General features: G+C 41.6%; 1 protein-coding gene across 1 annotated transcript in view; it reads left to right on the top strand.

Moving 5' to 3' along the window:
• The window catches only part of LAPTM5 (lysosomal protein transmembrane 5), a 103,340-nt gene that overhangs the window by 12,918 nt on the left and 73,698 nt on the right, over positions 1-16,724 (top strand). The window contains exon 2 of the mRNA XM_077299592.1: positions 4,146-4,236. Within this exon, the coding sequence (XP_077155707.1) occupies positions 4,146-4,236 (91 nt within the window). The remainder of the gene's footprint in view (positions 1-4,145; positions 4,237-16,724) is intronic.

The following is a 16,724-nucleotide window of genomic DNA, read 5'->3' as shown; positions in this document are numbered from 1 at the left end:
ACTTCAGGCCAGAAGGGGGAGCTCTACACCCAAAATCAGGGGAAATGCTCTCTCTTTGGTCCGGAGGAGGAGTTAGTTGCTAGGCAGTTGGGAAGAATTAGACAGTTGGTGCCAGACAGCAGACTGGAGCAGTCTGAGGTAGAAGGACGGGTGAGGGGCCGTACAGCCTGAGGTGCTGTAGCTCCTAGATAGCGAGATACAGAAGGAAGAACAGCCCTTAGCTAACGTGCCGGAGAGCGTAGCACAGTTGTGTGACTAAAGGGGAGAATAGCTGTGACTGGGCTACATCCCTGATTGAGCGCAGACACTGGTAGCTGGAAGACCAAGGCTTTTGTGGGACTCTAAGACACATAGCAGAAACTGGCAGGACAGCTGGATTACACATCACCTGTTCGCCCTAACACCCAGGAGACACAGTGACACATAGAGCCTGGGTCATGATAGAGACCCTGCAAAAAGGCTCGAGTCACCTGTCATATGGGTTTGTGTCCCAGTTCAACAAAGGACAGAGATAACTGAGAGGACCTTGCTACAAAGCCATAGGCAGTAAGGGACAATAACAACACAGCGCTAGAAGGAAGGCTTTTAACTCCACCGATAAAGCTGGTTTCTGAACTCGCTTCCAAGCCGCCCAGACCCTGCCTGTACCTGTGATCTGGTGCCCTGGACTGTGGCTACCTGCTACCATCAGTAAACCAGGTAAAAAGATTGCACAACTGTGTCCGTCGTTCTTTACTGCACCACTCACAATACTTCATCTATTCACCGGGAGCCCTGGGGACCTACTTCACCTGTGAGGAGTTATACCATCTGGCTGCCATAACATCACCCCAGAGGACCCCTTTAAGCAGCGTCGGTCCCCACTGACCAAATACCACAGGTGGAGTCACGAACTTTTCTAATTTCAAAAACCCTTTAAAGACCTTCCCTTTAACATGGGCGCCCAGGGCCACAGACTGGGTCACCACCGCCATGACACATCCCTTTAAGTAATGGGCCCAGTACCGAGTACCCCACTGCCCTGGCATTTTGGCGTCACAAACAGGATGGACCGACCCAGTAAACGGGTCTTGTGCGCCTAAGAGACTGTGCTTTATTGAGAAACTAGAGAGACTTTGTTGGATTGTATGCCAGAGACTTTAATGAGCTTCTAAAACATCACCATCAAAACATCGCCATAACTGCATCACATCATAACTGCCGCCATAACTGCGCTACACGGTGCACGCACTTTGTTTTAAAAATAACAGCCGCCAAAAGGAGCGCCATGAGGAGCGCAGGAAAAAGAGGGGTGTGCCATTGTGGGCAGAGCCTGAAGAGAGAGCGCGAAGAGGAAGCTGGTGCCGTGCTGTGAGAGGAACTGAAAGGGAAGACGCTGTGCAGCAGAGCCACAAGTGAAGATGCCATGCAGCAGAGCCGTAAGTGAAGACATCGTGCGGACGTGGCGTCACAAACTTTCCTAATTTCAAAAACCCCTTTAAAGACCTTCCCTTTAACATGGGCGCCCAGGGCCATGGACTGGGTCACCACCGCCGTGACACGTCCCTTTAAGTAACGGACCCGGTACCGAGTACCCCACTGCCCTGGCGGGCGTATCATTTGCTTTTACTTATTTACTATCAGCAGGGTATATGCTCATTTTGTTTCTGTCTCAGTTTTCTTTCCGTTTAATTGTCAATGTGAACATGTCCTATTTTGCATGTGCTCCAATCATTGTACACACAGCTCTGTGTTTAGGGTACAGTATATTTGTCCATCTCCATACATAGAAGTCAGAGGACTGTAGCAAAGGTGCACCGTCCAGTGCTTCTAGAACCATGGCATGTAGAATAAAATCAGCAATATTTCATCTGATTACGGTATTACATTGATTTTATTTGCTTTACTAACTGATATAGCACCACCATATTCCACAGGTTTGTCTAACAGTTTATTTTTTTCTCATTTTATCTATTTTATATATGTATTTATTTAAAATTATTACTTTCTTAAATAAGTTTTATAATATAATAATTACTGATAGCAATGCTAACTGAGGCTCATTGGTTAGAATTGCAGCCTTGCAGCGCTGGGGTCCTGGGTTCAAATCCCACAAAGGACAACATCTGCAGAGAGTTTGTATGTTCTCTCCGTGTTTGCGTGGGTTTCCTCCGGGTTCTCCGGTTACCTCCTACATTCCACAGACATACTGATAGGGAATTTAGATTGTGAGCCCCAATGGGGACAGTGATGATAATGTCTGTAAAGCACTGCGGAATTAATGGTGCTATACAAGTAAATAAATCAAATAATGTCAGGGCTTTTATGAAATGAGTTGTCTAGCAACATTCCTTAGATGCTAACTTATGAAAAGTCTGAAACATTGAGGCTTTCTGCAGCTGGAGATACCACTTTTAATGATAAAGGCTCTCCTTCTCAGTTAGGGAGCTGTTATGACCCCAGTGGACAGGGTCTCAGAGGAACGTGTAAGTCTGCGAGATTCAAAAATCCAGCTCATAGGGCTGTGGTAACTGGGTTGACCAAATAGCTACTCCTAACGCCAACACTAGAAGTAGCCGGGGATCATGCCTACGGTGATCGCTAGATGACTCGCGCCAGCCGGAGAATCTAACTACCCCTAGGAGAAGAAAACAAAGACCTCTCTTGCCTCCAGAGAAAGGGACCCCAAAGCAAGATACAAGCCCCCCACAAATAATAACGGTGAGGTAAGAGGAAATGACAAACACAGAAATGAACCAGGTTCAGCAAAGAGAGGCCAGCTTACTAATAGCAGAATATAGCAAGATAACTTATCTGGTCAACAAAAACCCTATAAAAATCCACGCTGGAGATTCAAGAACCCCCGAACCGTCTAACGGTCCGGGGGGAGAACACCAGCCCCCTAGAGCTTCCAGCAAAGGTCAGGATACAGATTGGAACAAGCTGGACAAAAATACCAAACAAAACAAAAGCAAAAAGCAAAGAAGCAGACTTAGCTTGAAATACAGGAACCAGGATCATAGGACAAGAGCACAACAGATTAGCTCTGATTTCAACGATGCCAGGCATAGAACTGAAGGTCCAGGGAGCTTATATAGCAACGCCCCTGAACTAACGGCCCAGGTGAGGATATAGGAAAAGACAGAAGCTCCAGAGTCAAATCACTAATGACCACTAGAGGGAGCAAAAAGCAAAATCACAACAGGGAGCTTAGTAGTTTTCGGAAGACAGATTATTCCTTAAATAAACCTGTCAGCAGTTTCATGCTGTTCTAACCACGGACAGCATGAAATATGGTCAGGCTCCCTAATTATGATGAACTACTTCTTAAGAGGAAATTTATTGAGACTGGCATTTCATATGCCAATCTTAATCTGAAGTGCACTGGGGAACAATACGCCAAATGTCAGATTTGAAATTTAGTATTTATTAAAGTCTTGAAATTTTCATTGTCACTTTCATCCATTCCTATGGTAGCACTGAACATAGCAGTAAGCTTACCCATATTGAACACATAGATACTGTGCTTCATCTGTTCTTCTAATGCGAACGGTTTATGAAATAGTTCAGTTTAAAGGAAGATTTGTACAAGCACGGAAATTGTCAAACCTAATTTATTTTTAGCATCTTCAATTAATTTTAGGCAATTGGACACACTAATGATAGAAAACATAGTCAGGATTTCTGTCAAATAGGTTGGCTTTCTGCCGGCTGGTGGGTCATGGTTGCTGCTAGCTGTAGGTTGCAGCGCAAACACAGAACTAACATTTGTGATGATGTGGTAGCATGACGGTGAGGAGAACTTCTGTTGTGCAGCTACATATACTCATTTAAAGAGCTCAGGCAGACGTCGGGGGATTTCGGTACGATCTCAGAGCACATTGCATGGACTGGCTGCGGCTCTCTCAACTTGAACGTCAATGCTTGATATATTTCTATAGGCTGTCACAGTCATGTCGGAGTAAAGTAGGGCTGTATCACCATATTTGTCCCAACGATAAGACTGCATCTTTTCGAGAAAACAATCATACTGTTCTTAGTGTCTCCAATAATGTACCAACACAGTGTAGCCTTAACTGATGAAGCTGTATACTGCACAATATTCTTCATTCCATGCCACTCAATGCTAAATATATTCATACTAAGTCTTTATTTTTCTGTTGCAGGGAATGAATGTTATACTCTTTATTGAATATTCAGTTCAGTTGGACAAAAGGAGGAACTGCTGCATTGAGCTGAGCAATGTGAACCCCATTGGTGAGTTCATGTATCTTGTACACTACTGTAATTTGGCAGCTATTTGTTTCCGACTGCAGTGGATGGCATGACTGAATGCGTTCCTGTGCATTTTACTGTAAGAAATAGCATTCAATGCCATACTATAATGTCCTCAAAATGAATCACTGAGGCAAACATTGGAACACATTGTATAATTTGTTCTGCTCATCATAAATAGCAAAGAGAATTGAACTGAATCTTAAAAAAAAGTAATTTATGTTCTTTTAAATGGTGACTGTCACGTAAATCAAAACTTTGCATAAATCAATAGAAAAAGCTTTGTAAGAAGCATTGTCAATTATCTTATCATAGAAATATGCTTTTCTGCTCACTTTTGAACCATGCCATCCCCTCCCTCCTGCCTCCTCATTCATCATCCACTCTGAAAAATCAGTCAAATTAGTGTTGGTCAAAGCAAGATGGACAGGATACAATGCCTATTGTACTCTGTGGAGGGAAAGGAGTGAAGAGTTCTCATCACAATTAGAGGCCAGCAGAAATGGTCAGACACAGATAGATGGAGATGTAGATGTAAGTAATAGTTTTGTCTAACACCAGTGCTGCATTCACAGCCACACAGCTCAGTACTATTGTATAGTATAGTATTGTATAGAATTAATGCATTCTGCTTCTCATGTTTTTCATGTGTTAAAGAGAAAGAAGAGCAGAAATCCACTCTCTCTTATGTGCTATTCATGGAATACAATATAGTAGCTGGTTTCCACTCCGTAGGTCGGAGAGGACTGAAAATTAGAAATAGTGCGACATACTGTAAGTCACTTAATGGCCAGAAATAGTGTCATTCCTTATCTACTATATAATTGTCTAAGGGTCACTGCCGTCTTTCTGTCTATTCTTCTGTCTGTCTGTCTGTCACAGATATTCATTGGTTGCGGCCTCTGTCTGTCATGGAAATCCAAGCCGCTGATTGGTCGCGGCAAAACGGCCACGACCAATCAGCGATGGGCACAGTCCAGCGGCAAAATGGCTGCTCCTTACTCCCTGCAGTCAGTGTCTGCTCCATAATCCCCTCCAGTCAGCACTCACACAGGGTTAATGGCAGCGGTAACGGACCGTGTTATGCCGCGGGTAAACGCACTCCATTACCGCTACTATTAACCCTGTGTGATCAACTTTTTACTATTGATGCTGCCTATGCGGCATAAATAGTTAAAAAAAACTAATGTTAAAAATAATAATAATAAAAAAAATCGTTATATTCTCACCGTCCGTCGGCCCCTCGGATCCAGAATCGGCCTTTCCCGCTCCTCGCGACGCTCTGGTGACCGCTCCATTCATTGTGCTCTCGCAAGATGATGACGTAGCAGTCTCACGAGACCTCTACGTCATCATCTCGCGAGACCGCAATGCACTCTTGGGATTTGAGCGCGTGAGGAGCATCGGTAACCACTTCCCCTGGATCACGGAAGGTGAGTATATAACTATTTTTTATTTTAATTCTTTTTTTTAACAGAGATATGATGCCCACATTGCTATATACTACGTGGGCTGTGCAATATACTACGTGGGCTGTGCAATATACTACGTGGGCTGTGCTATATACTACGTGGGCTGTGCAATATACTACATGGGCTGTGCAATATAATACATGGGCTGTGCAATATAATACGTGGGCTGTGCAATATAATACGTGGGCTGTGCAATGTACTATGTGGGCTGTGCAATGTACTGCGTGGGCTGTGCAATATACTACATGGGCTGTGCAATATACTGCTTGGGCTGTGCAATATAATATGTGGGCTGTGCAATATAATACGTGGGCTGTGCAATATACTACGTGGGCTGTGCAATGTACTGTGTGGGCTGTGCAATATACTACGTGGGCTGTGCAATATACTACGTGGGCTGTGCAATATACTGTGTGGGTTGTGCAATATACTACATGGGCTGTGCAATATACTACGTGGGCTGTGCAATGTACTACATGGGCTGTGCAATGTACTACATGGGCTGTGCCATATACTGTGTGGGCTGTGCTATATACTACGTGGCCTGTGTTATACACTTCGTGGGCTGTGTTATACTCTGCGTGGCCTGTGTTATACACTACTTGGCCTGTGTTATACACTACGTGGGCTGTGTTATACACTATGTGGGCTGTGTTATACACTATGTCGGCTGTGTTATACACTACAAGGCCTGTGTTATACACTACGTGGGCTGTGTTATACACTATGTGGGCTGTGTTATATACTGCGTGCGTGGGCTGTTATATACTATGTGAGCTGTGTTATATGCTACGTGGGCTGTTATACACTCCGTGGGCTGTGCTATATACTACGTGGCTGTGCTATATACTCCGTGGGCTGTGTTATATACTACGTGGCTGTGCTATATACTCCGTGGGCTGTGCTATATACTCCGTGGGCTGTGCTATATACTCCGTGGCTGTGCTATATACTACGTGGCTGTGCTATATACTACGTGGCTGTGCAATATACTATGTGGCTGTGCAATATACTATGTGGCTGTGCTATTTACTACATGGGCTGCTATATACTACATGGCTGGCCGTGAACAATCAGCGACAGGCGCAATCCGGCTGCGAATTGGTGCAGGATTTGAACCACGCTTCGTTAATTGGTTGCGGCCGGTCGATTCCTGTGTATTTAATGTATTATTCTAAAATTTTCATAAATAAACTACATACATATTCTAGAATACCTGATGTGTTAGAATCGGGCTACCATCTAGTGTGAACACATAACAGCCTATGCAGAAAAGTTACCTCAAATGACAGATATGCATTAACATTATTTTTTGTTTTAAACTGTATATATCATTATAAATGTCTTTTATGGGTGTCAGGACCAAGCATTCCTACATGAATAATTTCCTGGAAGGTGGATTGGTCGTCCTGGGCCAGTTGAATTGCCACCAAGGTCTCCCGATCTGACCCCCTTAGCCTTATCTTTGGGGTCATCTGAAGGCAATTGTCTATGCTGTGAAGATACGAGATGTGCAGCATCTGAAACAACGGATACTGGAAGCCTATGCTAGCATTTCTTCTGTGGTGTTGCTATCAGTGTGTCAAGAGTGGGAGAAGAGGGTTGCATTGACAATCCAACACATAGTTACATAGTTACATAGTTATTAAGGTTGAAGGAAGACTTTAAGTCCATCTAGTTCAACCCATAGCCTAACATGCCCTAACATGTTGATCCAGGGGAAGGCAAAAAAAACCCATGTGGTAAGAGTAAGCGCCACCATGGGGAAAAAAATAACACAATGGCAGCACTTTGAACACATTTTATAAGTGGTCATAAACTTGTAAATAACACATGAAAGAATAAAGTTACATTAAAACCAAGCACACCATTGTATTTCTTGTGAAATTCTCAATAAGTTTGATGTCACATGACCCTCTTCACATTGAAAAAAATAAAGTTGGATCCAAATTGGCTGACTTCAAAATGGCCGCCAAGGTCACCACCCATCTTGAAAAGTTTTCCCCCTCCCATATGCTAATGTGCCACAAACAGAAAATTGATATCACCAACCATTCCCATTTTATTTAGGTGTATCCATATAAATGACCCACCCTGTATTATATATTCTGTTCTGATTATATTGTTTCAATGTATTTATTGTAATATCTAGAACAGGTGATCAAATGATCACATGTTCATATCCTCTAATCAGACTAAAAGAAAGCAAAAAAAAGTGTTTAAATTTACAAAAAAACCTAAAAATTCTAATCAATCCCCTTTTCCCAAGCTGAAAAATAAAAGCGGATATTGATATGTCCAATCAACTCCAAAATGGTATTTATAAAAACATCAACTTAGTGTGCAAAAAACAAGATTTCACACAGATCAATCTATAGAAACTTATAATAATTAAGGGTGTCAGAAAATGGAGGCAGAAAACTTTTTTTTTTCAAATTTCTGATTTCTTTTTTCAGCCACTTAAATACAAAAAGCATATACAGGTCCTTCTCAAAAAATTAGCATATAGTGTTAAATTTCATTATTTACCATAATGTAATGATTACAATTAAACTTTCATATATTATAGATTCATTATCCACCAACTGAAATTTGTCAGGTCTTTTATTGTTTTAATACTGATGATTTTGGCATACAACTCCTGATAACCCAAAAAACCTGTCTCAATAAATTAGCATATTTCACCCGACCAATCAAATAAAAGTGTTTTTTAATACCAAACAAAAAAACCATCAAATAATAATGTTCAGTTATGCACTCAATACTTGGTCGGGAATCCTTTGGCAGAAATGACTGCTTCAATGCGGCGTGGCATGGAGGCAATCAGCCTGTGACACTGCTGAGATGTTATGGAGGCCCAGGATGCTTCAATAGCGGCCTTAAGCTCATCCAGAGTGTTGGGTCTTGCGTCTCTCAACTTTCTCTTCACAATATCCCACAGATTCTCTATGGGGTTCAGGTCAGGAGAGTTGGCAGGCCAATTGAGCACAGTAATACCATGGTCAGTAAACCATTTACCAGTGGTTTTGGCACTGTGAGCAGGTGCCAGGTCGTGCTGAAAAATGAAATCTTCATCTCCATAAAGCATTTCAGCCGATGGAAGCATGAAGTGCTCCAAAATCTCCTGATAGCTAGCTGCATTGACCCTGCCCTTGATGAAACACAGTGGACCAACACCAGCAGCTGACATGGCACCCCACACCATCACTGACTGTGGGTACTTGACACTGGACTTCAGGCATTTTGGCATTTCCTTCTCCCCAGTCTTCCTCCAGACTCTGGCACCTTGATTTCCGAATGACATGCAAAATTTGCTTTAATCAGAAAAAAGTACTTGGGACCACTTAGCAACAGTCCAGTGCTGCTTCTCTGTAGCCCAGGTCAGGCGCTTCTGCCGCTGTTTATGGTTCAAAAGTGGCTTTACCTGGGGAATGCGGCACCTGTAGCCCATTTCCTGCACACGCCTGTGCACGGTGGCTCTGGATGTTTCCACACCAGACTCAGTCCACTGCTTCCTCAGGTTCCCCAAGGTCTGGAATCGGTCCTTCTCCACAATCTTCCTCAGGGTCCGGTCACCTCTTCTCGTTGTACAGCGTTTTCTGCCACATTTTTGCCTTCCAACAGACTTACCATTGAGGTGCCTTGATACAGCACTCTGGGAACAGCCTATTTGTTGAGAAATTTCTTTCTGGGTCTTACCCTCTTGCTTGAGGGTGTCAATGATGGCCTTCTTGACATCTGTCAGGTCGCTAGTCTTACCCATGATGGGGGTTTTGAGTAATGAACCAGGCAGGGAGTTTTTAAAAGCCTCAGGTATCTTTTGCATGTGTTTAGAGTTAATTAGTTGATTCAGAAGATTAGGGTAATAGGTCGTTTAGAGAACCTTTTCTTGATATGCTAATTTATTGAGACAGGTTTTTTGGGTTATCAGGAGTTGTATGCCAAAATCATCAGTATTAAAACAATAAAAGACCTGACAAATTTCAGTTGGTGGATAATGAATCTATAATATATGAAAGTTTAATTGTAATCATTACATTATGGTAAATAATGAAATTTAACACTATATGCTAATTTTTTGAGAAGGACCTGTAAATGTAATCATGCAAAGCTTAAGAATCATATTGCCAGGTTATTTTCATTGCACAATAACTGCTGTAAAAATAAAATCCAAAAAACAATGCCCTAATTGTGTTTTCTTCTGCAATTTAATCACACTTGAATTTTTTTTTTACTTTTTGTCAGTACATTATTTCTTAAAATGAAAGGTGTTAATCAAAGCTACAACTCATCCTGCATCGAATAAGCCCTTAAGCAGCTATGCCGGTGTCTCTTTGAGGAATGGGAGGAAAAAATAAAGCAAAAAAAATGAAAATTGTCGATATGGGGTTAAGAAGTTTATTACAGGTGCATCTCACAAAATTAGAATATCATCAAAAAGTTAATTTATTTCAGTTCTTCAATACAAAAAGTAAAATTTGTATATTTGAAATTACAAATAGAGTGATGTATTTCAAGTATTTATTTCTGTTAATGATGATGATTATGGCTCACAGCCAATGAAAACCCAAAAGTCATTATCTCAGTAAATTAAAATAAATTATAACACCAACTTGAAAAAATGATTTTAACATCTGAAATGTTGGCCTACTGAAATGTGTGGTCAGTAAATGCACTCAATACTTGGTTGGGGCTCCTTTTTCATCAATTACTGCATCAATTCAGCGTGACGTGGAGGTGATCAGTCTGTGGCACTTCTGAGGTGTTATGGAAGCCCAGGTTGCTTTGATAGCAGCCTTCAGCTCGTCCGCATTGTTAGGTCTTGTGTCTCTCATCTTCCTCTTGACAATACCCCATAGATTCTCAACCCAACAATGCAGACGAGCTGAAGGCTGCTGTCAAAGCAACCTGGGCTTCCATAACACCTCAGCAATGATACACACTTATCACCTCCATGCCACGTTGCATTGATGCAGTAATTAATGCAAAAGGAGCCCCGACCAAGTATTGAGTTATAAAGTCTTCCAATTTTCTGAGATAATGACTTTTGGGTTTTCATTGGCTGTAAGCCATATTCATCAACATTAACAGAAATAAACACTTGAAATAGATCACTCTGTTTGTAATGACTCTATATAATATATGAGTTTCACTTTTTCTATTGAAGAACTGAAATAAATTAACTTTTTGGTGATATTCTAATTTTGTGATATGCACCTGTATGTGACTAATAGATAATAGATAATTAGATGCACAGCAAGACTTACAATATATACTGTAGATGACATATTGACAATGTCTTATCAACCACAAATTAGACCGCCGTAGCCTGTGCAAATCGTATTGTGCGGCCACATATTTTCTTGTATTGGAACCACTTTGCAAGAATGTTCAGCACACTTATTAACTTTCAAATGTAACATTCGTATAATATATATAGCTAGGAGATCAAGATGAACCGGATTGACAGACATAGCAATCATCAAAGTAACAGCCATGCCACACTAGCTATTAAACGATCGCACCTAATTTAGATTGTGAGCCCCATCGGGGACAGCGATGATAATGTGTGCAAACTGTTAAGCTCTGCAGAATATGTTGGCGCTATATAAATAAAAAGATTATTATTATTATTATTATTATTATTATACATGTAAGCACTATATGGCATTAACAGTAACAGGGTCAATACAGTATATTATGACACAGCAAAGCGACTAAATACAGTACAATATTCTGCATTGAGCAAGGGGTTGGACACGGTGACCCTTGAGTTCCCTTCCAACTCTAATATTCTATCATTCTATTATTCTATCTCATCAATACTTTACTACAAATATTGTTCTTGCTATCAACCATTTAAATGACTGTTAATGACTTAATGTCTTAAATTCACAGTCATCACTCTCAGTACTAGGCCCGTTCCCATTATAGTCTATGTAAGCTCCTCTGACTCTGATCATCACACCGGACCTAGGTGGGGTCATCAGTATTTCCCTCTTGGCCGCAAGTCCTAGATACAGTGCGTGAGTCACTGGTTAGACAGTGTGCTCGTCGCACTGGCCATTTCCATTCCCTGAAGCCCGGCCCCAGCCCACACCCTGTACCGTACATCTACACTGGAAGTAACGGCCCACAGAAAAGATCCTCTGCTACAGCTAAATCATCTCTCGAGCCTGGTTCGGATGTAGTTATGGGCTTCTACTCGCACTACTTACAGATTTCTTACTGTCCCTGGTTACAGACTTCTACTGGCACTGTTTATGGACTTCTAATGGTGCATGGACATCTACCGGTGCTGGACACGGACTTCTACTGGAACTGATCACAGTCTTTTAGTGGCGCTGGTCACAGTCTTTTACTGGTGCTGGCCAGGGACTTCTATAAGAGCTGGTCACAGATGGACTTATACTGGTGCTGGTCTCTGTCTTCCACTAGCTCTGGGCAAGAACTTCTAATGGCGCTGCTTAAGGATCTACTACTGGCGCTGGTAACGGACTTCTGGCGCTGATCACAGACTTCTACTGGTGCTAGGTATGGACATCTAATGGCGCAGCTTATGGATCTTCTACTGAGGCTGGTCACAGATCACAGACTTCTACTTCTACTGGCTCAGCTCAAGCCTTCTCTGGAATTTGACTGCTCTCTGACTCTTTTATGGAAATGGTGGCTACTTTAATTCTTTCTTTACTTTTAATTTTGCCTTTGTCTAGCAGATGACGGGGTTTGCTTGCAATTACTAAGCTAGGCATCAACTTTAACCTTATTCTTCTCTCTTGTCCACTTCCTTACACTATTTGCATAGCATTGCTGCTATACACTTTGGATTAGAACAGTCACATAACAAAAATAGCCTAAAGCATTTGCAGTTACTTTAGCGATTGCTACATCTATAGACATCACATTGATAAATGGCTTAAAGACAGGTTTACAATATAGAAACACATTCTATATACAGCACTGTAACTTTACATGGGCTCCACATCATGGTTTATTTATTTATTTTACTCATTTATATAGTGCCATTAATTCCACAGCACTTTACAGACATTATTGGCACTGTCCCCGATGGGTCTTACAATCTAAATTCCCTATCAGTATGTCTTTGGAATGTGGGAGGAAACAGGAATACCAGGATAAAACCCAAGCAAACACAGGGAGAACATATAAACTCCTTGCAGATGTTGTCCTTGGTGGGATTTGAATCCAGGACCCCAGTGCTGCAAGCCTACAGTGCTAACCACTGAGCCACCATGCTGCGTTCAGTCGTTGTGGTTTTTAAACTGTTCCACTTTTATTACAGCACTCACAGCTGATTGTGGAATAGTTAGGAGGAAATAAATGTAATTAACTATTACAACAGTGATGTCCTATTACAGGACCACACTTAACTTCAGTTCATCTGGTCTCTCAGGAGGTACGCAAAACCCCTCGCCTTCTAGGGAGCCAGGCCCAAGTAGGTGTTCTTTACTTTTGTGGTTAAGTCTGTACAGGGACAAGTTGACTCACTTTGTAAGTTCTTTCCTTCTACCATTACCCATGTGAGTGTGTGAACACGTTCATAACAGCTAGGAGCTAGATTTTATACACTTGTGATAATGGGACTGAATGAAAAAATAGAAATAAATGGTTAAGAGGTGTGTCCAATACTTTTGGCTATGTTGTCCATATATATATATATATATATATATATATATATATATATGATAAATAGCTGGGATAGAAAGGTTTAATTAGGGAACCGAAATGTTGCTGCATGGGCCAATTAAGAGTCCTTCACTTTTTCACATCATTAGAAGGGGTGTTTGTTTTTCTAGAGATATAGATATGAGATAGATAGATAGATAGATAGATAGATAGATAGATAGATAGATAGATAGTCATGAATTATAGATTTTTAGTCATTTTGTTGATTCAACTTGCATTGAACTCATAAAATAGTCATTATATAAGATCAATCCTTCCGCGTATACAAGCATTTTTTCAACTTACAATGTCTGAAATTCCATTATTCCTCTTGCCCATTATGAATAGATGTAGTTACAAAATACCCATTTATTTTCGATGGCAATTTAAAGTAATTTCTATAAACCTAATTGAAAAACAATTACAGAGTGAATCTGACTAAAAAAACAAAATCAAGACTAATTTTTTATGACATAAAACAAAATGTATTTATCATTGCCTAACACAGAATCCCTTTTATAAATCAATAACACACATCTTTATTATCTAAAATCAATGAAAACTTGTCATATGTAGAGAATACTTTCCACTCCAGACACAATCATTCTTGCCAGATTATCATTATTGTAATAACTGTTTACAGCGATAATTATGTAACATGCATAGACAGTTGGTGTTACAATTACCACATCCCTATTAAAGACAAACAATAAAATAGCACAAAATAAATAGCGCATATGCAGGCCAAGAAGTGGGGAATTGCAGGCTTTTACCCAAAGTCGTAAATTCAATCATTGAGTGATTATACTTCCTTTCATACAAAATGTTCTATACGGCATTAAAACAATAAAACCCCGTAAAAATAGAGATAAAACAATGCACGAATAGAATCTGGCTCATTACACAATCTGTAAATTCATCAGCCTCATATATTCCATAATGCATGATCACTCACAATATATCAGAAAGTCAGAGCAGCTATAGCAATCAAGGTCACCAAAGATCTATTTGTAATCTACCTAGGCAGCTCCAGAATTAATATATTAAACATGACAAAACTTCCTAATTAGAGAGGCTGGTAGTGAAAATGTTCCTTCTGCACTCTGAGGGCATTGTGTCTTGCAAGAGTATTTAGGCATACACTGTGTGCAGAATTACTAGGCAAGTTGTATTTTAGAGGATTATTTTTATTATTCATCAACAACTATGTTCTCAATCAACCCAAAAGACTCATAAATATCAAAGCTTAATATTTTTGGAAGTTGGAGTGTTTTTTCTTAGATTTGGCTATCTTAGGAGGATATCTGTTTGTGCAGGTAACTATTACTGTGCATGATTATTAGGCAATTTAATAAAAACCAAATATTTTCAAAACTCAATTGTTTATTTTCACCAGGTAAACTAATATAAGTGCACAAAATTTAGAAATAAACATTTCTGACATGCAAAAACAAAACCAAAACCCCCCAAAATTAGTGACCAATATAGCCACCTTTCTTTATGATGACACTCAGCAGCCTTCCATCCATAGATTATGTCAGTTGCTTCATATGTTTACGATCAACATTGCGTGCAGCAGCCTCCCAGACACTGTTCCAAGAGGTGTACTGTTTTCCCTCCCTGTAGATCTCACATTTTATGAGGGACCACAGGTTCTCTATGGGGTTCAGATCAGGTGAAGAAGGAGGCCATGTCTGTTATGACCCCAGTGGACAGGGTCTCAGAGGAACGTGTAAGTCTGCGAGATTCAAAAATCCAGCTCATAGGGCTGTGGTAACTGGGTTGACCAAATAGCTACTCCTAACGCCAACACTAGAAGTAGCCGGGGATCATGCCTACGGTGATCGCTAGATGACTCGCGCCAGCCGGAGAATCTAACTACCCCTAGGAGAAGAAAACAAAGACCTCTCTTGCCTCCAGAGAAAGGGACCCCAAAGCAAGATACAAGCCCCCCACAAATAATAATGGTGAGGTAAGAGGAAATGACAAACACAGAAATGAACCAGGTTCAGCAAAGAGAGGCCAGCTTACTAATAGCAGAATATAGCAAGATAACTTATCTGGTCAACAAAAACCCTATAAAAATCCACGCTGGAGATTCAAGAACCCCCGAACCGTCTAACGGTCCGGGGGGAGAACACCAGCCCCCTAGAGCTTCCAGCAAAGGTCAGGATACAGATTGGAACAAGCTGGACAAAAATACCAAACAAAACAAAAGCAAAAAGCAAGGAAGCAGACTTAGCTTGAAATACAGGAACCAGGATCATAGGACAAGAGCACAACAGATTAGCTCTGATTTCAACGATGCCAGGCATTGAACTGAAGGTCCAGGGAGCTTATATAGCAACGCCCCTGAACTAACGGCCCAGGTGAGGATATAGGAAAAGACAGAAGCTCCAGAGTCAAATCACTAATGACCACTAGAGGGAGCAAAAAGCAAAATCACAACAGTACCCCCCCCTTAGTGAGGGGTCACCGAACCCTCACCACGACCACCAGGGCGATCAGGACGAGCGGCGTGAAAGGCACGAACTAAATCGGCCGCATGAACATCAGAGGCGATCACCCAGGAATTATCTTCCTGACCATAGCCCTTCCACTTGACCAGGTACTGAAGCCTCCGCCTGGAGAGACGAGAATCCAAGATCTTCTCCACCACGTACTCCAACTCGCCCTCAACCAACACCGGAGCAGGAGGCTCAGCAGAAGGAACCACAGGCACAACGTACCGCCGCAACAAGGACCTATGAAATACGTTGTGGATAGCAAACGACAGAGGAAGATCCAGGCGAAAGGATACAGGATTAAGGATTTCCAATATCTTGTAAGGACCAATAAAACGAGGTTTAAATTTGGGAGAGGAAACCTTCATAGGAACAAAGCGGGAAGAAAGCCACACCAAATCCCCAACACGTAGTCGGGGACCCACACCGCGGCGGCGGTTGGCAAAGCGCTGAGCCCTCTCCTGTGACAACTTCAAGTTGTCCACCACAAGATTCCAGATCCGCTGCAACCTATCCACCACAGAATCCACCCCAGGGCAGTCAGAAGGTTCCACATGACCCGAAGAAAAACGAGGGTGGAAACCAGAGTTGCAGAAAAACGGCGAAACCAAGGTGGCGGAACTAGCCCGATTATTAAGGGCAAACTCAGCCAACGGCAAGAAGGTCACCCAATCGTCCTGATCAGCAGAGACAAAACACCTCAAATAAGCCTCCAAAGTCTGATTAGTTCGCTCCGTCTGTCCATTAGTCTGAGGATGGAAAGCAGACGAAAACGACAACGAAATGACTCTGCTGGTCCACTTATCAG

The sequence above is a fragment of the Ranitomeya variabilis genome, chromosome 3 (genome assembly GCF_051348905.1).
Source record: "Ranitomeya variabilis isolate aRanVar5 chromosome 3, aRanVar5.hap1, whole genome shotgun sequence".
Taxonomy (NCBI): Eukaryota; Metazoa; Chordata; class Amphibia; order Anura; family Dendrobatidae; genus Ranitomeya; species Ranitomeya variabilis.
The sequence above is the reverse complement of the archived record's forward strand: the minus strand, read 5'-3'. Positions and strand labels throughout refer to the sequence as shown.